Below are 20,919 nucleotides of genomic sequence, written 5' to 3'. Positions count from 1 at the left end.
AAGGTCTGGGGCACTCACTGCTGAGTTCAAGGCCAGCCGTGAACGACATAGTCTGGTCTACATAGTGAAGTCCAGGCTAGCCAGGACTACAGAAAGACAAAATCAAACAAGCAGTCAAACAAGCCATCCCAAGCCTGGCACCGTGGCACATGCAAGGAACCCCAGCCCTGGGGAGTCTGAGGGGGTCACTTAGACCCGCAAGTCTAAGAGTAACCGCGGCAACCTCAAAAGACCCAGCTCAGAAGGAAAACACAAATGCCCACTGTGGAAAAGTTTCCGTGGCCCCAAGAATGCAAGTGAGACCTGGAAGCTCCTGCGCTCCCTCCCCCCCTTCCCTCTCCCTCTGCCAGCCACACACATGCACATAGATGAGCACGGGCACACACAGATAGCTGTAGCCCTCACGTGTGAACACTGTGGACAGTATGCTATGGATGATATGTTTAACCAAGGGGAGGTCCTGTTTTTAGGTTGAATTTCATGATAGCAATTTTTACAAAGGACAAAGTAATTTCTAAACTGCCTTTGATTGGCAGCCAATGAAGCATGTTAGGAGCATGTATACAGACACACTGGACATGATGCTTGGCCCAGCACTCAGCAGGGGCTGGGACTGCCCTGGCCATGCCTGGCACCACAGGGCTACTCACACTCAGCCAGGTGACTGACTGACTGCTCAAGGGATTCGAAAGAAAAGCCTTAGCATCTCCATCTCCTTCCCTCATTGGTTAGAAGAACCTTAGCATCTCCATGTCCTTCCCTCTTGGCTAACTAGAGCCTTAGCATCTCCATGTCCTTCCCTCTTGGCTAACTAGAGCCTTAGCATCTCCACCATGTCCTTCCCTCTTGGCTAACTAGAACCTTAGCATCTCCATGTCCTTCCCTCTTGGTTAACTAGAGCCTTAGCATCTCCATGTCCTTCCCTCTTGGCTAACTAGAACCTTAGCATCTCCATGTCCTTCCCTCTTGGTTAACTAGAGCCTTAGCATCTCCATGTCCTTCCCTCTTGGTTAACTAGAGCCTTAGCATCTCCATGTCCTTCCCTCTTGGCTAACTAGAGCCTTAGCATCTCCATGTCCTTCCCTCTTGGTTAACTAGAGCCTTAGCATCTCCATGTCCTTCCCTCTTGGCTAACTAGAGCCTTAGCATCTCCATGTCCTTCCCTCTTGGTTAACTAGAGCCTTAGCATCTCCATGTCCTTCCCTCTTGGCTAACTAGAGCCTTAGCATCTCCACCATGTCCTTCCCTCTTGGCTAACTAGAACCTTAGCATCTCCATGTCCTTCCCTCTTGGTTAACTAGAGCCTTAGCATCTCCATGTCCTTCCCTCTTGGCTAACTAGAACCTTAGCATCTCCATGTCCTTCCCTCTTGGTTAACTAGAGCCTTAGCATCTCCATGTCCTTCCCTCTTGGTTAACTAGAGCCTTAGCATCTCCATGTCCTTCCCTCTTGGTTAACTAGAGCCTTAGCATCTCCATGTCCTTCCCTCTTGGCTAACTAGAGCCTTAGCATCTCCATGTCCTTCCCTCTTGGTTAACTAGAGCCTTAGCATCTCCATGTCCTTCCCTCTTGGTTAACTAGAGCCTTAGCATCTCCATGTCCTTCCCTCTTGGCTAACTAGAGCCTTAGCATCTCCATGTCCTTCCCTCTTGGTTAACTAGAGCCTTAGCCTCTCCATGTCCTTCCCTCTTGGCTAACTAGAGCCTTAGCATCTCCATGTCCTTCCCTCTTGGCTAACTAGAGCCTTAGCATCTCCATGTCCTTCCCTCTTGGTTAACTAGAGCCTTAGCATCTCCATGTCCTTCCCTCTTGGCTAACTAGAGCCTTAGCCTCTCCATGTCCTTCCCTCTTGGCTAACTAGAGCCTTAGCATCTCCATGTCCTTCCCTCTTGGTTAACTAGAGCCTTAGCATCTCCATGTCCTTCCCTCTTGGCTAACTAGAGCCTTAGCATCTCCATGTCCTTCCCTCTTAGTTAACTAGAGCCTTAGCATCTCCATGTCCTTCCCTCTTGGCTAACTAGAGCCTTAGCATCTCCACCATGTCCTTCCCTCTTGGCTAACTAGAACCTTAGCATCTCCATGTCCTTCCCTCTTGGTTAACTAGAGCCTTAGCATCTCCATGTCCTTCCCTCTTGGCTAACTAGAACCTTAGCATCTCCATGTCCTTCCCTCTTGGTTAACTAGAGCCTTAGCATCTCCATGTCCTTCCCTCTTGGTTAACTAGAGCCTTAGCATCTCCATGTCCTTCCCTCTTGGCTAACTAGAGCCTTAGCATCTTCATGTCCTTCCCTCTTGGTTAACTAGAGCCTTAGCCTCTCCATGTCCTTCCCTCTTGGTTAACTAGAGCCTTAGCATCTCCATGTCCTTCCCTCTTGGTTAACTAGAGCCTTAGCATCTCCATGTCCTTCCCTCTTGGCTAACTAGAGCCTTAGCATCTCCATGTCCTTCCCTCTTGGTTAACTAGAGCCTTAGCATCTCCATGTCCTTCCCTCTTGGTTAACTAGAGCCTTAGCCTCTCCATGTCCTTCCCTCTTGGCTAACTAGAGCCTTAGCATCTCCATGTCCTTCCCTCTTGGCTAACTAGAGCCTTAGCATCTCCATGTCCTTCCCTCTTGGTTAACTAGAGCCTTAGCCTCTCCATGTCCTTCCCTCTTGGCTAACTAGAGCCTTAGCATCTCCATGTCCTTCCCTCTTGGCTAACTAGAGCCTTAGCATCTCCATGTCCTTCCCTCTTGGCTAACTAGAGCCTTAGCATCTCCATGTCCTTCCCTCTTGGTTAACTAGAGCCTTAGCCTCTCCATGTCCTTCCCTCTTGGCTAACTAGAGCCTTAGCATCTCCATGTCCTTCCCTCTTGGCTAACTAGAGCCTTAGCATCTCCATGTCCTTCCCTCTTGGTTAACTAGAGCCTTAGCCTCTCCATGTCCTTCCCTCTTGGCTAACTAGAACCTTAGCATCTCCATGTCCTTCCCTCTTGGTTAACTAGAGCCTTAGCCTCTCCATGTCCTTCCCTCTTGGCTAACTAGAGCCTTAGCCTCTCCATGTCCTTCCCTCTTGGTTAACTAGAACCTTAGCATCTCCATGTCCTTCCCTCTTGGCTAACTAGAGCCTTAGCCTCTCCATGTCCTTCCCTCTTGGTTAACTAGAGCCTTAGCCTCTCCATGTCCTTCCCTCTTGGCTAACTAGAGCCTTAGCCTCTCCATGTCCTTCCCTCTTGGTTAACTAGAGCCTTAGCCTCTCCATGTCCTTCCCTCTTGGCTAACTAGAGCACTGTCTTTTCTCAGCACTTGCATAGGACTCTGCAGAGCAGCAGCTCTTCCTTGGCAGTGGGTGCTGCCCAAGGCTTGTGCCTGCTGGGGTGGGCATGCTCAGACCTCCATCATCAGTGTCTTTGTCTTGGGAGTCTAGGTCCCCAGGGGAATCCCTGGCAGCTCAATTGGAGAGCCCCACGTAAGGAGCTGGAGAGGTGGCTCAGCAGTTAAGAGCACTGGCTCCTCTGGCAAAGGCCAAGGAACTCAGTTTCCGGCACTCCCGGCAGATGGCGAAGCACCCGTGACCCCATCCATAGGCACATATGTGACATACGCAACGCACATGTACATAATAAAAATAAATTCTAAAGGAAAAGAGAAGAGGATGTAAAGACAGCTCAGTGGTTACAGGCACTGACTGTTCTTCCAAAGAGCCCAGGTTTGGTTCCCAGCAGGTATGTGAAGTGTCACAACTGTGTGCAGCTCCAGGGGATCTGAGCCCTGCTCTGGCCTCTGAAAGACCAGGCATGCATATGGTGCACAGACACATATGTGGGTAAGGCACCCACACAGAGTAGCATGGCTCACCCTGGGCTCCCATCCTACCCCTTGGAGGCATTGAAAAAGGCTCATAGGAAACTGGCAGGACTCTGCCTCTGCTACAGGGATTATAGGTGCACAGCACCAGGCCTGGCTACACAGAATTCCCTAAATCCCGCAGCACAAGGAAATGTTTCTTGTTTTTTGTTTGTTTGTTTTAAAAGATTTATTCTGCCTGCATGTACATCTGCAAGAGTGGCCACTGCTCTAAACCTCTGAGCCAGCTCTCCAGCCCTGAGGGAATATTTTGAAAGCTTAGTTATCAGTTTGATGCCAGAGAAGGACAGTTTCTCACTTGTAATCCTTGTGTTCCTCCCAGGTCCACAGAGCTGGATTCAAACTGGTCGTGGTTCCAGCTTCGGTGCATGCAAGTCGGAGGGAACGCCCATGCTGTACGTCCCCTGGACCGGCCCTCTCCTCCTCTCTATTGAAGTTCAGTTGCCATGTTTGGGAGGCTCTGCGTTGTGGGGCAAGACATAGGCTCAGTGGGTGGAAGCCAGGGGCGTGTTTGTTCAGAAGCCATTGAGCACCTGTTGGTTGGGCTGGGAGGATGTAGAAGAGCAGACATGCTTAAACCAAGGGAGGTTCTCACCCTGGAGGGGCGGCCTCTGTGCATAGCTGCCTGCCAATGTATGTATTTGCATTAAGTAGAGAGAGACTTAGGTCTCACATGGTAGACCAGAAACCTTTCCAATGGAGCCAGTGTGTGTGTGTGTGTGTGTGTGTGTGTGTGTCTGTGTGTCTGGGGGGCGGGGACACAACAGGGTTCATTTTCTTCAGTGGTGTAGCCACAGGGTAGTTGTTCAGGCTCAGTAAATAGTCCAGACCCATGCTTCCGCAAGCACCCCTAACTAAACTCAGTGGGTCAGCAAAAAGGCAAGGCCAATAGAAGACATGGAAGAAGAAGGGGACATGTCGGGACAGGCGCTGGCAGGGTAAAAATGAGCAGAGCACATTAGACACAGGGACAGAGTTGTCAAAGAAGAGAAAGTCCCATTTGTTTCCAAATGATGCCACCTGGTGACTGGAGTTCTTCCCGAGGTGCAGTTGAGCCAGGTGCATGAATCATATGTGGTCCCCTGTGGTGGCCATGCCTGACACAGGCTCTCCTGCTGCCCAGCAAGCAGGGGCAGGAGGATCTCTGTGAGTTTGAGGCCAGCCTAGTCTACATAGGGAGTTTCAGGCCAGGCAGGGCTATATGGTAAGATGCTATCTAAAAAAGAAAGAAAAGAAATTATATTAGTATATATCTCAAAAATTATGTCTAGGCTTAAATATTTAAAATCAAAATCTTTTTTTAAAAAAAGATTTATTTATTTAATATATGTGAGCGTCCTGTCGCTGACACACCAGAAGAGGGCATCAGATCTCATTATGGATGGTTGTAAGCTACCATGTGGTTGCTGGGATTTGAACTCAGGACCCCTGGAAGAGCAGTCAGTGCTCTTAACTGCTAAGCCATCTCTACAGCCCTAAAATCAAAATCTTTTTTTTTTTTTTTTTTTTTTGGTTTTTTGGATTTTGGTTTTTTCGAGACAGGGTTTCTCTGTATATCCCTGGCTGTCCTGGAACTCATTCTGTAAACCAGGCTGACCTCGAACTCAGAAATCCACCTGCCTCTGCGCTACCACCGCCCGACTAAAATCAAAATCTTAAGTCTAAAATATTGACTTCCAAAATGTAAAATTGCCTTAGATCAGAATTTCTCAACTGTTTTTATTATTCCCAAGCAAAAAGAAGGTAGCAGATTATTTCAAAGTTATGTTAGATTCTGTATTTCCTCATGAGAAAAATTAAGTACTAAGAAACATGATCCTGGGCTGGAGAGATGGCTCAGCGGTTAAGAGCACTGCCTCCTCTTCCAGAGGTCATGAGTTCAAATGCCAGCACCCACATGGTGGCTCACAACCATCCTTAAAGAGATCTGATGCCCTCTTCTGGTGTCTGACGACAGCTACAGTGTACCTAAATATAATAAATAAATAAATCTTTAAAAAAAAAAAAAAAGAAAAGAAAAAAAGAAACATGATCCTGTAGCCAGGTGGTGGTGCACACCTTTTGTCCCAGCACTTGGGAGGTAGAAGCAGGTGGATCTGAGTTCAAGGCTAGCCTACCAGAGTGAGCCCCAGGATCGTCAGGGCTACACAGAGAAACCCTGACTCTAAACACAAAGGAGAAAGGGGGGAGGGAGGGAGAAAGGGGGAGGAAGAAAGAAGAGCCCTAATTCTGAGTTGATGCCCTCTGTGCAGGGAGTGGCCATCAGAGTAGGGAAAAGTTGTTGTTTTCCTTCTCTAAGATACCATCTTTGTCCCACTTGCCTTTCCTTTTGAGACAATGCAGCCCTGGCTGGTGTGAACTCATAGACATACATAGTGAGACCTGCCCCTCACCAGGCTGACAGAGGTGGTTCAGAGGGCAATGGGCTCCTCCTCAGACCTAGTCTTGTGTCTGGCTTTATCAAAATATTAACATTAGGACCTGAGATGGTCAGCTTGCTGTCCAGCCAAACGACCTGGAACCCACTTTCTGGAAGGAGACAATAGAGTCCCCCAAGTCACAAGGCCTCCACATGCACTCCCCCCAACAATCCATCCATCTATTGATCAATCAATAACTGTTAAATGAAAAATATTGTCACTATATTCAAAGGAATCCTCCTTTTCAACGTTTTATGGCATTTATCACTTAGTATGTGTGTGTGCTCACACGCTTGTGCACATGCCTTGGTGCATGTGTAGAGGTCAAAGGACAATTTGCAGGAGCCGAATCTCTCTTCCCGGAGAGGCTTGGGGATTGAACTGAGGTTACCAGGCTTTGCAGCAGGCTCCTTTACCTCCTGAGCCATCTCGCTGGCCCCAGGCATTCCCTCTTGCAAGGAAAGTTTTATTCTAGAACTTTGGTGGCACGGCGGTCATGAGGTCAGAGGTCTTATGGTATTTCTGTTAATTTGCCTGCTTTCCTTCGTAGTCTTCCTTCTTCCACCAACACGGGTGTGCCACCAAGGACACCAACGCCAAGTACAACAGCCGGGCGGCCCAGCTCTACAGGGAGAAAATCAAGACTCTGGCCACCCAGGCCACCCGCAGGCACGGCACGGATGTGAGTCCCTTTACATAAGGTTCATTTGGTAAAGTGTTTTGTAATCTCTCTGAAGTCTCCTGCAAGGCGCCCAGGGTATGGTGGACCCTCGTGATGAGAAAGGCCTGCTTTCTCAATTCACCTGTGACCCGGAGCAGCAGGTTTTTCTTTAGTGACAGGGTCCAAAGTGGGAGGGGGAAGAGATAGGGAAGCTGGGGTGAGGTGATGTTGTACAAGCTGTGTCTTAGGCTGAGCAAGTTTATTTAAGTACAGCATCTGATATAGTCTGCAGGGCAGGTGTGACAGCTCAGCAGAAGCCTACCATACAATGGCCAAAGTCATCAGGAAGCTAGTCAAGCAGTGTTGCACAAAGGGAACACAGGGTATCTCAAGCGTGTCACCGACTGAGCTCACAGCAACCTTGGGACTGATGACCACAGCCCTTTAGGAGGCAAGAGCTGAGTTTCCAGGAGCTGAAGTCATAGGTCCTCTAAGACTCTGGCTATCACTGAGTAGCCCAGACTTTAGAAAAGGAACATTCCTTGTCCAGATCAGCCTCGCCTTCAGCACGCTGGGACACTGGAGGTCACTTCCAGGGACTTTATGGTCCTTCCAGTCTCCCTCACACAGGCCATGTCTCCATTAACTAACCAGTGCATAGCTTTGTGTTTGGAGTTAAGAATGCCTCATTTTGATGAGGTGAGCTGGCTGGCAAACACCCAGTGACATCTCAGCGCCCAGGAGGGAGAAGCAGGAGGAATCCAAGCTCAAGCCCAGCCTGGGCTAGAAGACCCCATCTCAGGAGACAAAAATAAGCAGACAGGGTAGCTCACAGCTAGGATCCTGGTTACTCAGAAGAAAGGGACAGGAGGTCACCTCAATTGTGAGGCCTGTCTGATCTACATGGTAAGTTCTAGGCCAGTTGGAATCTTGAAAATGAAAATCATTCAATCAATAAATAAAAGGATAAGCTCATTCAATTGTCTTAATAAGCTCAGTGACAGAAGGCTTGTTGCCTAGTATGAGGAAGACACAGGGCTTCAACTTCCTGCTTCAGAAGAATTCTTCATTAGTTTCCAGCCTTATTTCATATGTTTTGAATGTGCATGCCCATTGACTACGCAGAGTCAGGGCTGAGCAGGAAGGTGCACCACAGCCCTGGGAGCCTAAGAGCCCCAGACAGCTGCTCAGCCCTCTTCCTGCGGCCACACTAACATGGAAACCACCAGGAGAGTAAAAAGTATGCCAGTGAGTAAGGCGCCCCGAGCGGGACAGGAGAGCCACTCATTGGCGAGCACTCAGCCTCGCTTAGTAAATGCTTTTCTCATAGCTTGTTTTTGCTGCATGTCTAAAGATAGACTGAAGACCTCAGGAGTGCGGTGTTGAGGTCGCAGGCAGCTTCAGTGTGGAAAGAAAATTGGGTGTGAAATCCAGGCTGGGCCAGGTCATGGTGGTTTAGAGTCTGCACTTACATCTTAACCTCCTAGGGGTATGGAACGTTCTGGAATGACCCCTTCTTCCAACAGTGTGCTCAAGCCCTGTATGGACACTCTCTAGTGTTGTGTGTGAGATGACCAGGCTCAGGTTGAGGGGAGTGGGGAATGGGGAATGGAGGCAAACTCCCTGCTCAACTCAGCCTTGTTTTCCTTCCAGCTGTGGCTGGACAGCTGTGCGGCTCCACCTGTGTCCCCTCCTCCAAAGGAGGAAGATTTTTTTGCCTCTCACACCTCTCTGGAGGTAAGCTTGCCACTTTGTTCTCATAATTTATTTTAAATTGTGTGTATGTGTGTAAGGGGCTGCATGTGCATGTGGGTGTGGTACCCATGGAATCCAGAAGAGGGCATCAGATCCCTGGGAGCGGGAGTTACAGGCAGTTGTAAGCCACGCCACCTAGGGACTCAGGTCCTCTGCAAGAGCATTGCAAGCTCTCAGCCACTGAGCAATCTCTCCTGCCCTGCTTCAACTAATTTTACAATGTGCTTATTCTGAAAGTGTTAACAGGTGTGTGTTTGAGATGTTTCAGTAAGATATAGGCTAGGCTCAGGTTTGAGAGTCTAAGATGAACCCATGTGTATCTTGAGTCATCACTGTAATGTGTACAGATGGAAGATTCTAGATAGAAGTGTGTCAGGACACACACGTCACCCAGCCCTCCCACTCCCACCCGAAGAATACAGAGACAGTGACAACTTAGCCCAGCAAGCACATCCAGCATTTCTAAAGACTTGTATGTATATGTGTCTGCATGCGTGTGTGTGTGCATGTGTGTGTGTGTGTGTGTGTGTGTGTAATGTGTGTGTGTGTGTGTGTGTGTGTGTGTAGTGTGTGTGTGTGTGTGTGTGTGTGTGTGTGTGTGTGTGTAGTGTGTGTGCTTGTTTGGTGCCTGCAGAAGCCAGCAGAGGATATCACATCCCCTGGAGCTGGAGTTCCAAGTAGTCCTGAGCTGCCTGGTGTGGGTGCTGGGAACCAAACCTGAGTCTTCTGTAGGGGCAACCATTGAGCCATCTCTCCAGTTCCTCAAACGTTGGTTTCTAATTCCCATCTTCCAGCACAGGAGCCAAGACTATCTGTAGAAAACAGCTGCTGAGGTTTCTGGGCCACATGTGTAGACCATCTAGAACTAGAAACTAGTTGTAGCTAGAACTAGAAAGTAAGGTGCAGTGAAGGACAGGCAAGCTGTAGCCACAGGCCTCGCAGTGCCTCCCAGGGGTCAGAGCTGGGCAGTCTGAACTGCAGCCTCAGAGCTGAGTTACTACCCAGGAGTTCAGGTGACCTCTCAGTACAGAGTGGATGGTGGCAGGGCAGGTCTTTCTCACACATCCTAAAGTGTGTGTGGGAGTCCTTAGGAAGCGGAGCTCGGCTGGCAAGTCTATGGGGGACACTTCCAAAGACCAGAAAGGAAGGAAACTGGCCCATATTACCTTATGAGGGTCAGGGGACTGTCTCCAGTGTTGGCACATTGACACCGGCTAGGAAAGAACCAGGCTGCTACAAAGCACTGGACAGCACCCTTCAAAAGTTTCAAAGCCATGAGAAATGGTCACAAGCTACAGGGGCAGGTGAGCACTTGGCCCCAGAGTCCCCAAACCCTGAATGGAGGAAGGTTGGAGCCCTGCAGAGCCTGCCGAGGGGTACAGCATCTGTGACAGTTGCCCACTCTGACAGGTGTCCGAGGCAGTTTAATGCCAGAGGAGGCTGGTTGCATAAAAATGTCCTGTGTGGACTGGATCAGTTTTCCATAAATCTGAAATTATTCCAGCTGTGCATACCTTTAAGACCAGCACCAAGGGAGCAAAAGCCAGCAGATCTCTGTAGGCTTGGGGCCAGCCTAGTCTATAAAGTGGCTGGCCAGGGCTACATAGTGAGATCCTATCTCAAAACAATGACAAAAATTCCAAGGTTTACCCCCTAGAAGGGAGGAGCTTGGCAACGTAGCTCAGTAGCTCAGTTGGTCGGGTGCTGGCTAGAGCAGCACAGAGACCTGGGTTCTATCCCCACACTGTATAAACTAGGTCTTGGTCATCTGTAATCCAGTCTGTAATCACTGGGGAGATGAAAGGAGAAAAAGCAGACGTTGAGGGTCATCTTCTACCACAGTACCAACTACCAGTACCAAGGCCAGTCTGGGGTTCGTGAGACTCTGTCTCTAAAGAAATAAAAAGGGTGTGTGCGTGCGTGCGTGCGAGTGCTCGTGCGTGTGCATGTGCGTGTGCGAGTGTGAGGGCATTGAGGCGGGGCTGAGGACAGCTGCACATACTCAGAAGAGGCTCTGTGCTGCTCACCACCTCCCAGCCCTTGCTGGTTTGCCTTAGTGGAGAGTCCTTGCTTTCCGGCTAGCTGATGGCTTCTCTCACCTGCTGCAGGTCAGTGGCACTCCGCAGGCGTCTACACAGCCAGAGCCAGCCTCTGCGACACCATGGGGCTTAGAAACCACTCCAGAAAAACACGAAGGTGGGTCCATGGCCTCATCCTAGAGCCATGTCCTGTGTTCTAGTGGCCAAACTGCTATAGTTACCATAGAAACCTGTTGTGTTAGCCCATGGACTCAGAAGACATTTTAGAAGACCCCCACTGAGGGGTTAACTAGAAAAAAGGACAACTGAATTATTAGTTTCTGCTTTGATATTGTACTGAAGTCGGGGCTTTTATAATTTTTTTTTGTTTTTGTTTGTTTGTTTGTTTGTTTTTAGCATTGTCTCCTTGCGTAGCTCTAACTGGCATAGAACCCTCTGTGTAGACCAGGCTGGCCATGAATTTGCAAAGACCCATTTGCCTGTGCCTTGGTAGTACAGAGATCAGAAGCGTGCACCCCCACGCCTAGTAAGATTTCAGTTTTAAAACTAATAAATATTTCACAGTTACTAAGTCACACATGCTTAGTGGCTATATATATATATATTTTTTTTTTGGTTTTTTGGAGACAGGGTTTCTCTGTATAGCCCTGGCTGTCCTGGAACTCACTCTGTAGACCAGGCTGGCCTCGAACTCAGAAATCCGCCTGCCTCTGCCTCCCAGAGTGCTGGGATTACAGGTGTGCACCACCACTGCCCAGCTTTTTTTCTTTTCTTTTTTTTTTTTGTTTTTTTTTTTGTTTGTTTGGTGGCTATATTATAGAGCCTTATTTATTTATTTTTTGGTTTTTGAGGCAGAGTCTTACGTAGCCCAGGCTGTCAGGAAACTCACTAGGTTGCTGAGGATAATTGAACTGCTGATCCTCCCGGCTCTACCTCTTGAGTGCTTAGATTACAGGTGTGCACATCCACACCCGGCTGTGTATTTATCATAAATATGTCAATCACACATGCATAAGAAATGACCTAAACAGCCTGGCGTGGTGGTGCACGCCTGTAATCCCAGCACTCTGGGAGGCAGAGGCAGGCGGATTTCTGAGTTCGAGGCCAGCCTGGTCTACAGAGTGAGCTCCAGGACAGCCAGGATTATAAAGAGATGTGACATGCGTCCCAGTGGAGGGGAGCATGTAGACCTTGGTAACACAGTGCCTCGCTGTAAACTGAGGACAGGGCAGTGGCACATGCCTACTGTCTCAGCACTGGGGTAAAGGCAAGAAGATCAGGGTTCAGTGCCATCCTTAGCTACCTAGGGAGTTCAAGGACGCCCAAGCTATATGAAACCCTGTCCAAAACAATTACAAAATACAACAGTGAATGGTGTCAGTTGAAAAAAACCACTAATTTTCATTCTATAAAACCAATGGTTTATAAATGCATCTGCATTTAGTAGATACTCCCCCCTCTAAGATGGACCCCTGTAGCCTCACCATGCTCTACTGCTGAAGATGAGTGTGAACTTCTGATTGTCCTGCCTCCACCTCCTGAGGTGAGGCTACAGGAGGACACAGATCACCACCATGGGGCTCTTACAGCACCGACAGGCTCGTGGGGAGGGAGGAGACGGAGCCATGCTCTGCAGCGCCTCAGCGTACTTACAGCTGTTAACACTGACTGTCTAAGAGCAGAGAGCTTTCAAATGTCTCCCAGAGAGAGGTGGCCATGTTTGATATGATACATGACCACTGCACACTGTACACATGTGTTAAGTATTACAGTTTGTCTCATAAACACATGTAATTATTATAATGTCAACCTAAAAGAAAAATATATTTTAAAAAATGAACATGGTGGCCCACACCATTAATCCCAGAATTCAGGGGGCAGAGGCAGGCAGATCTGTTGAGTTTGAGGCCAGCCTTGTCTACAGAGTGAGTTCTAGGACAGCCAGAGCTACACAGAGAAACCCTGACTCAAAAAACAAAATAACAAAAATAATGTCCACATGCTGGCTCACGGTTTTTTTTTTTTTGGATTTGCTTTTTTCAAGACAGGGTTTCTCTGTGTAGCCCTGGCTGTCCTGGAACTCACTCTGTTGACCAGGCTGGCCTCGAACTCAGAAATCCGCCTGCCTCTGCCTCCCAGAGTGCTGGGATTACAGGCGTGAGCCGCCACTGCCCAGCGGTGGCTCACGTTTAATCCCAGCATTCTGAGTTCAGGTAGCCTGGGCTCCCTAGTAGCACCATGTCTTACTGATGATTAGGAGTGGGGTTGTGGCTCAGTGATAGCACGGCAAGGCATGTGCACTGTAAACAGCTGTAATGATGGGCTAGACCGTGGAGCTGCAAAGCACAGGGACTGACCTGGGGAGGTGAGAAACAGAAGCAACATGAAATCCCCACACTCAAGGAGGATTCGCAAGAGTGTTCTCTGCATTAACAGCAGCGTTTCGCACCTTCAGGTGGGCCGGGACAAGGGCCAAGCGTGGAAGGTCTGAACACACCTGGGAAGGCTGCACCAGGTAATATGCTCAGGGCCCTGGGTCCATCTATCTGTCTCGGTTCTTAGAATGATCCAGCTCCCTGATGGAACCCATTCCTGAGTTTTATCAGGCAAAGCTGCTTTTCCATGTAGCCACATCAATGGAAAATAACTAAACTTTCTGGTTATTTTCATCACCTGTCAGACTCCTCAGAGTTGGGAACAGATGCAAGAGTCTAAAGCAGAGCAATGGAAATAGAGTTCCCTATGGGAGTCCTCACACCTGACTTCACACCTGGTCATCCTTCACACCTCACACCTAACTTCACACTTGGGCATTCTTTACACCTGACTTCACACCTGGCCATCCTTCACACCTGACTTCACACCTGGCCATCCTTCACACCTGACTTCACACCTGGCCATCCTTCACACCTAACTTCACACCTGGGCATCCTTCACACCTAACTTCCGAGCTAGTGTATCCTCAGGGCTACAATGGGGATTCTACGTGCTTTTTCCCCCACCATAGCCATCGTGTGCGTGTCTGTTGGAATGGAACTAGGCCTTCATGTTTACTAGGCAAGGGCTCTACCCCCAGCCCAAGATTTTATTCTTCCCAGGTCACTAAAACATAATTCTAAAACCAGAATGTTTAACTGCCGATTATAAACAATGCAGAAAGTGATAATTTAAAGAAACTCTACATAGTATGTATTTCTGCAAATTTTTACAAATGTTCATAAGGTCTTAGTGGAAAAGAGGCAGCTCCTGAGTGACAGGATGCTTCCTGTGTCTCAGAGGCTGATGATAAGTCTGTGTATGAGTCAAGAAGCAAAGTCCAGCCCACGAGTTAGTGCTGCAGAGTGCTAGCTGGGTTTTTAGGATCTGATTATACCTCAGTGGTAGAGCTCCTGCCCATGTGACAGCCGGCCATTGATAGTCAGTGCCACAGAGCAGTGGTGATGATCATGACCATGATGGGATGAGGAGATGGTGGAGGAGGAGGAGGAGATGGTGGAGGAGGAGGAGGAGATGGTGGAGGAGGAGGAGGAGATGGTGGAGGAGGAGGAGGAGATGGTGGAGGAGGAGGAGGAGATGGTGGAGGAGGAGGAGATGGTGGAGGAGGAGGAGGAGATGGTGGAGGAGGAGGAGGAGATGGTGGAGGTGGTGATGTTGATGGCGGTGGTCTATGCAATGGGGTGCAGTAAAGAACAGCCAACAGGACTGCTCCACAGTTTGGTTAAGGGAAAGGTTTTATGAATAAGAACAAGAGAGCATCTGAGGCATCTGGAAGAGTCCAGAACAGAGTGGAAGAGAAGCAGAGTGGGTGTGGCCAGAGCTATCTGCAGGAGAAGGGAGACTTGTGCACAGGGGAGCAAGCAAAAGGGAAGAGAGGCCCAGCTAGACAGTTAGTATATTGACCTGGGGTGGAGTAATAGACAGCAGGAGCCCGAGGGGAGGTGGGGTGGGGCTCAGGAGGGTCTACCCAGGACTTGAGGAACTCAGGGAGCCTGGAGGCCCACGTGGACCTTCCTATGCAGACACAGGTATGCCAGCAGAGGAGCCACATGTCCCTCCAGAGGTAAGGGAAATGGCTCCTTTTGGCAGATGGGGTCAGGTTTATGCTGGGTTTTATCTGACCTCTGAAAATTCTCCTGCAGTCCAGTCCTGTAGTCCAGTCCTGTAGTCCAGTCCTGTACTCCTTTCTAGGCATATGGGCAGCCTGAGACCTTGACACCTAACAATGGTGATGAGGAGGAGGAGGAAGGGGAGGAGGAACGGGAAGAGGAAGAAGAGGAGGAGGAGAATAGTGGTGTGATGATGATGGTGATGGTAGTGGTGTTGGTGGTGGTGGTGATGGATGGAGGTGGTGACAGCGATGATGAAGATGACAGTAAGAATGTGTTTTTATAATTTGGTGACAGAGCACTTGCCTAACATGCATAAGGCCCTGTGGTCTAACCCTAGCAACAAAAGCCCACACAAAGAAAATTAGTCCAGCAGTAGTGTGCTTGCTTGTTAGTATTCCTTAGGCCCTGGGTTCAGTCCCCAGCCACCAAAATCTTTTTTTAAGAAAGAATCAAAGACAGACAGGGCACAGTTATTACCTGGTCAATGGGGCATTGGAGTGGAAAAATGGTTCTTGTCAGGAGTGGGGCTTGTCACCTCAGGCCATGCCCTGGCACATGCAGCAGAGCCCTGGGAGCTCCACTGTCCACAGACAGTGTAGTGACCTCGTCAACGCAATAAGGCCACAGAGAGGAAGGGAACCTGTCCACACTGGGGCCAGGGAGCTGTGGGTTTTAATCAGGTAGGTATGATCTGAGGGTTGAAGCTGGTAGCGAGCCAGGCCCTCACTGTCACCCTGCTGGCAGCCTTCACCTGGGAGCAGATGACAGAGGTTACCCGTGACTGTCACAGTGTAGCTGGAGCCCCAGCTGGACAGAGCTTAGATGGCACATGGTGTGTCTCTTGTGGCCACACAGAGAGCAAACAAGACTCGAGGTGGGAGTAGAAACCAAGAGGCCACAAGCAGCAGACAAGGCATCCCAAGAATCTGCTGGGCCAGGGGCTGGAGGCAGGGTGCAGGGGGAGAGCGCTGCTGCTCTTGCTCAGGGCCCGGGTTCAGTTTCCAGGTTGACAGAGCTCACAACCACCTGTAACCCTGGACCCAGGCAGCCTGCTGCCTTCCTCTGGCCCCTGGAGTACCAAGCACACAGATGCACACAGGTGCACACAGGTGCACACAGGTGCACATGCAGGCAGATGCCCCACACACAAAATGGGAAAAAAGAGACCACAGGAGCAGGATGGCCCCTCTGCTGAGCAGGACAGTAAGTATTGGAGGGCTGACATCAAGCCATGTCACATGCACAGGAAGGACCCCAGGCCCAGGCCCGGCCCCTTCTTACCTGCTGCAGGCATGCTGAGGAGTTTTTGATGCATATAATTGAATAGGAGAGATTATTCCTTTTAAAAATCATTGTATTGCATTTTATTTATCTGTGGAGGGGAATATATCATGGATGGCGCGCATGCACACGCATGTGTGTGTGTGTGTGTGTGTGTGTGTGTGTGTGTGTGTTGGTCAGAGTGAGCTTGCAAGAGTCCACCACATGGGTCCCCGGGGTCCGAGGCAGGCAGGTGATCAGGCCTGGCACCATGTCACAGAAAGAACGTTTTTAAGCTGCTGATGGAAAAGCACCTCCTGGGGAGCTCAAATTCTCCAGTGTGGTGTTGAGAAGTCTGCTGTGAATTGGGGTGCTGCATGACCACACCTTGACACTGCTGGTGATGCCCCTGCCTGAGAACATGTAGACGTGAGTTTTCTAGACCACAAACAGGGCACATTTATACTACTCACTAGAACAGAGAAGCCATGTATGAGGTCTACATATCTGACTTGATTTTTTTTTTTTTAGCAGAGGTTTCATCCATTATAAAAAAGAAGCCAAATCAAGCAAAAAAAGGAGTAAGTATCACGTTATGTAAAAATACACAGAACTCAAACTAGAAACCCACTTTCTCCTGTGTTTTGTTTTGTTTTTTCTTAACTGGAGTATATTCATGTACACGGTACTGACTTTGGTAAGCCAGAGTGGTGGTGCACACCTTTGATCCCTGTGCTTGGGAGTCAGAGGCAGCCAGAGCTACACAGTAAGACCCTGTCTCAAAAACAAATAAACAAACAAGCAAACTACACCGAGATCCCATCTCGCCCTAATCAGAACAGTATTCTCATTTATTTTGAGGCATAATATAATTAATGGCTTTTTTTGTTCAATGATATGAGTTAAATTATACTTACTATTTTCTAGAATGCATGTGTCTTAGGGTTTCAATTGCCACAGTGAAACACCATGACCAAACAGCAAGTTGGGGAGGAAAGGGTTTATTCAGCTCACACTTCCATATTTCTGTTTGTATTGAAGGAAGTCAGGACAGGGGCTCAAACACAGACAGGAACCTGGAGGCCGGAGCTGATGCAGAGGCCATGGAGGGGTGCTGCTTACCGGCTTGCTTCCCATGGCTTGCTCAGCCTGCTTTTTTATAGAATTCCAGGCCTGCCAGCCCAAGGGTGGCCCCACCCACAATCGATTGGGCGCTCCCCTGTTGATCACTAATTGAGAAAATGCCTTACAGCTGAATCTCATGGAGGCATCTCCTCAGCTGAGACTCTTTCCTCTCTGATGACTCCAGCTTGTGTCAGGTTAACACAAAACCAGCCAGTACAGCATGTTTAACCTTGCTTTTCTCCTGCTTGTGACTCTGAAGGGTCTGCGTCCTGTGAGGATCAGAGGGTGGTTTATGAATAATTTAACATTAAGGCGATGTTCTGCAGAGTCATTCCTGCAGGGAGGGGTTGTGGTGGGAGCACCCCACTTTCCCACACTGCCCCTCACCCACTCCAGCCACACCTCTCCAGGTGGTCCTGGCTAATGCCTTGAGTCAGTGAACCCCACAGGCTCATTCTTTCTCCCCTGTGGTGTGCTAAGGACACTGCCAGCCTCACAGAACAGAGAGGACTAAATGCTTGTCCCAGGCCAGGCAGGTCACGCAGACCTCAGAGTACACAGCTGCGGGGACAGCGCTTAACTGCCCTGGGGAGAATAAAATCTTCTATTTCTTTCAGCTTGGAGCCAAAAAAGGAAGCTTGGGAGCCCAGAAACTGACGAATACATCCTTCACTGAGATCGAAAAGCAAGCTCAGGCTGTGGATAAGAGGAAGGAGCAGGAAGACCTGGCTAGGGGCGCCCCCAGGGAGGGGTCCATGTGAGTCTCGCTTGCTTTCTCTGACTCACCTGTGCCTTGACTTGGTTTGTTTTCCAAATACCTTGAATTTTGAGTGAGTGTGCTATGCAGGGTGTAGTTTCATGAGAGTTCGTGTCATAGAGGCATGTAGATTGGACAGGACAGAACTGATGGCTCTGGGGAGCAGCAGTGGTCCCTGGACGAGCTGTGGGCAGGAAGATCGGATGGGACACAATATCAGGGAAATGCACTTCTTACCCAGGAAGACAACTGTAACAGAAAAGACAGGCTAGTGCAGTGTTCCCTGCTGGCCGTCCCAACAGTCAGGTACTGAGGTGGGGTGCAGAAAGGGGGACCAGAGGCCCATGGCCTCTGGTCACTAACTCTCTCTTGCTATTCTGGAGCCAAAAGTTGATGGCTCCAGGCAGTTAACTCCTGAGATAGCTGCAAGGGATTAAGAAAAAGAAACTTAGTTACTTGGGTTCTTTTGACTCATGGGAGAGAGCTGACTAGGTGAGAGGCTTGGAGATCCTTCACCTTTAGTGAGCCAGAGAGAAAGGAAGGAAGGAAAATAGGTTGGTAAGTCAGTCACACACACAGACATAGGCACACTGGATGAATCTGGAACAGGGCTACACTGCCAATTTTATTGTTGTTCTTAGTTTTTATACCTTCTCAGGATAATTGATCACATTCCGTAAGTTCATAGATAGTTTAAAGTAAGGTCATTTCATAGATCAATAAGGTTTAGGGAGTTACAGCAGAATTTTTACAGGTCATTCCATTAAGACTAGCACTTGACTGAACATTCCTTATTTATTTTCTAGCTTGGTAAGTCAGCACAGTTTTGTGAAGAGACAAATCATCTGCCTTGTCTTATTATTTTGAAGTCTTGTATAGATAGTCATTCTCTTATTTTCTGCCCTTGCACCTACAATAAATTGCCCATTCCCAGTTTATGACCTTTAGTTACCTCATTCCTAACCTAGAAGGGATGTTTTCCTTGATCATAAATTTGTCCCAAGCCTGTTTTCTTTCCCTAATGAAATTAGCCTCTCTAAACATGTAAACATGAAGGTTTACAGAGCTCTATTTGCAGCTTCTATAGGAGGCTTGAGATTACTTGTATCGATTTAGTTCTATAAATTCATTTTTCAGGAATTATGAAATCATCAATTCATCTACACAGCATTACTACATGAGAGTAGATCTGCATGTTGATCTGTAGGAAATGTGCCCAATAGGGTGGGCTGATGCCAAGGCTATATAATTGTGGCAACAAAGGCATCTCAGCAGTGAGAAGCAATCCTAGGATGAAGTCTCTGGGGAGCCTGCATCTCAGAGCACACCCATTGCAGCCATGCAAAATGGCTGACCATCTCCAGAAAACTCACTTGCCATAACCTTTCCTAGATGGCTTCTGTCATAACTCCTTTAGGGGTATCAAACAACCCTTTCACAGGGATCACCTAAGACCATCAGAAAACAGATATTCACATTATAATTTATAACAGTAGCAAAATTACAGATGTGAAGTAGCAATGAAAATAATTCTAAAGTTGAGGGTCCCCATAACATGAAGAACTGTATGAAAGGTCGTAGCATTTGGAAGGCTGAGAACCACTGGGTTAGGGGCACAGTGCATACCTAGCATGCACAAGGGCTCACACAGAGAGACTGTCAGGAATGCTGGTAGCACACAGTGGTTGTAATATTGTTAGTAGCAATGGGAAGGCAATTAGCTCAGGCTGTAACTCAGTTGTAGAGCACTTGCCTAGAGTATACAAGAGCATTTGCAGCATGAGCCCCAGATGGGCAGAGTAAGAAGAGCTTGAACGTGTCTCATGGTGACTAAGGACTGTGGGTCCTCACAGTCCAATTTGATTGAGCTATGAAAAGAATGAACACATGGCTGTACTTTGAAATTTTATGCAAAGAAGCCACACGTAAAGCTGCATAGGGTATGATTCTTCCCACGGGAAACATCTGACAAGATCACAGAGGTAGGGAGAGGCTGAGGGGGCAGATGGGTATTGCCAAAGTAGAGGGAAAGACAGAAGGGTCCTGTGGAGTTTTGTTTGTTTGCTTTTTAAAAATGTATTTATTTGTATGCACATATGCACACACATACTTAAAGTCACTGCATGTGTGGAGGTCAAAGGACACGCAGGAGTAGGTTTTCTGTCTATCATGTGGGACCCAGGGATCAGCTCAGGCTGTCAGACTCAGTAACCTCTTTTCCTTTTGTCCAGGGAGCTGCGCTGGACCATCTTCTGTGCACTGTTTTTCTGTAAACTATCTCCCATGGAATCCTGTCTCTGTGTAGACAGTCTTCCATAGAGTCTTGTTTCTCTGTGGACTGTCTTCTGTGGCCTCTTGTTTTTGTGTGGTCTATCTTCTTTGGAGTCTTGTTTCTGTGTTGACTGTCTTCTGTGGAATCTTCCTTCTGTGGAGACTGTCTCCTGTGGAGTCTTCTTTCAGTGTAGGCTGTCTTCCGAAGCGTCTTGTTTCTGTGTGGACTGTCTTCCCTGGAGTCTTGTTTGTATGTAGACTGTCTTCCATGGAGTCTTGCTTGTGTGTAGACTGTCTTCTGTGGAGTCCTGTTTCTGTGTGGACTATCTTCCATGGGGTCTTGTTTCTGTATGGACTGTCTTCCATGGGGTCTTCTTTCTGCATAGACTGTCTTCCATGGAGTCTTGTTTCTGTATGGACTGTCTTCCCTAGAGTTTTGTTTGTGTATAGACTGTCTTCCATGGAGTCTTGCTTGTGGATAGACTGTTTTCCATGGAGTCTTGTTTCTGTGTAGATTGTTTTCCCTGGAGTCTTGTTTCTGTGTGGACTGTCTTCTGAAGAGTCTTGTTTCTGTGTGGACTGTTTTCCCTGGAGCCCTGTGTAGACTGTCTTCTGAAGAGTTTTGTTTCTGTGTAGACTGTCTTCCATGGAGTCTTGCTTGTGTGTAGTCTGTCTT

The 20,919-nt window shown here is 48.4% G+C and overlaps 1 protein-coding gene and 1 long non-coding RNA gene across 8 annotated transcripts in view; one reads left to right on the top strand and one right to left on the bottom strand.

The window, feature by feature from the left end:
• The window catches only part of Arfgap3 (ADP ribosylation factor GTPase activating protein 3), a 51,387-nt gene that overhangs the window by 12,095 nt on the left and 18,373 nt on the right, over nucleotides 1-20,919 (top strand). For 3 of the 6 annotated variants that reach the window (XM_052160150.1, XM_052160148.1, XM_052160147.1), the window contains exons 3-9: nucleotides 4,169-4,241; nucleotides 6,817-6,948; nucleotides 8,581-8,664; nucleotides 10,791-10,878; nucleotides 13,177-13,236; nucleotides 16,622-16,671; nucleotides 17,833-17,972. In XM_052160150.1, the coding sequence (XP_052016110.1) occupies nucleotides 4,169-4,241; nucleotides 6,817-6,948; nucleotides 8,581-8,664; nucleotides 10,791-10,878; nucleotides 13,177-13,236; nucleotides 16,622-16,671; nucleotides 17,833-17,972 (627 nt within the window). The remainder of the gene's footprint in view (nucleotides 1-4,168; nucleotides 4,242-6,816; nucleotides 6,949-8,580; nucleotides 8,665-10,790; nucleotides 10,879-13,176; nucleotides 13,237-16,621; nucleotides 16,672-17,832; nucleotides 17,973-20,919) is intronic. The other 3 variants (XM_052160152.1, XM_052160151.1, XM_052160149.1) reach the window with 1 other exon arrangement.
• Nucleotides 590-3,204, bottom strand: LOC127667233 (uncharacterized). 2 transcript variants are annotated; one of them, XR_007973861.1, is made up of 4 exons: nucleotides 2,948-3,204; nucleotides 2,148-2,267; nucleotides 1,345-1,664; nucleotides 590-1,221 (listed from the first exon to the last, which is right to left on the bottom strand). It is a non-coding gene; the product is annotated as an uncharacterized LOC127667233 (long non-coding RNA). The 2 variants fall into 2 exon arrangements; XR_007973862.1 differs by having other exon boundaries at nucleotides 1,345-1,624.

This window comes from Apodemus sylvaticus, chromosome 17 (assembly GCF_947179515.1).
Source record: "Apodemus sylvaticus chromosome 17, mApoSyl1.1, whole genome shotgun sequence".
Classification (NCBI taxonomy): domain Eukaryota; kingdom Metazoa; phylum Chordata; class Mammalia; order Rodentia; family Muridae; genus Apodemus; species Apodemus sylvaticus.
The sequence above is the reverse complement of the archived record's forward strand: the minus strand, read 5'-3'. Positions and strand labels throughout refer to the sequence as shown.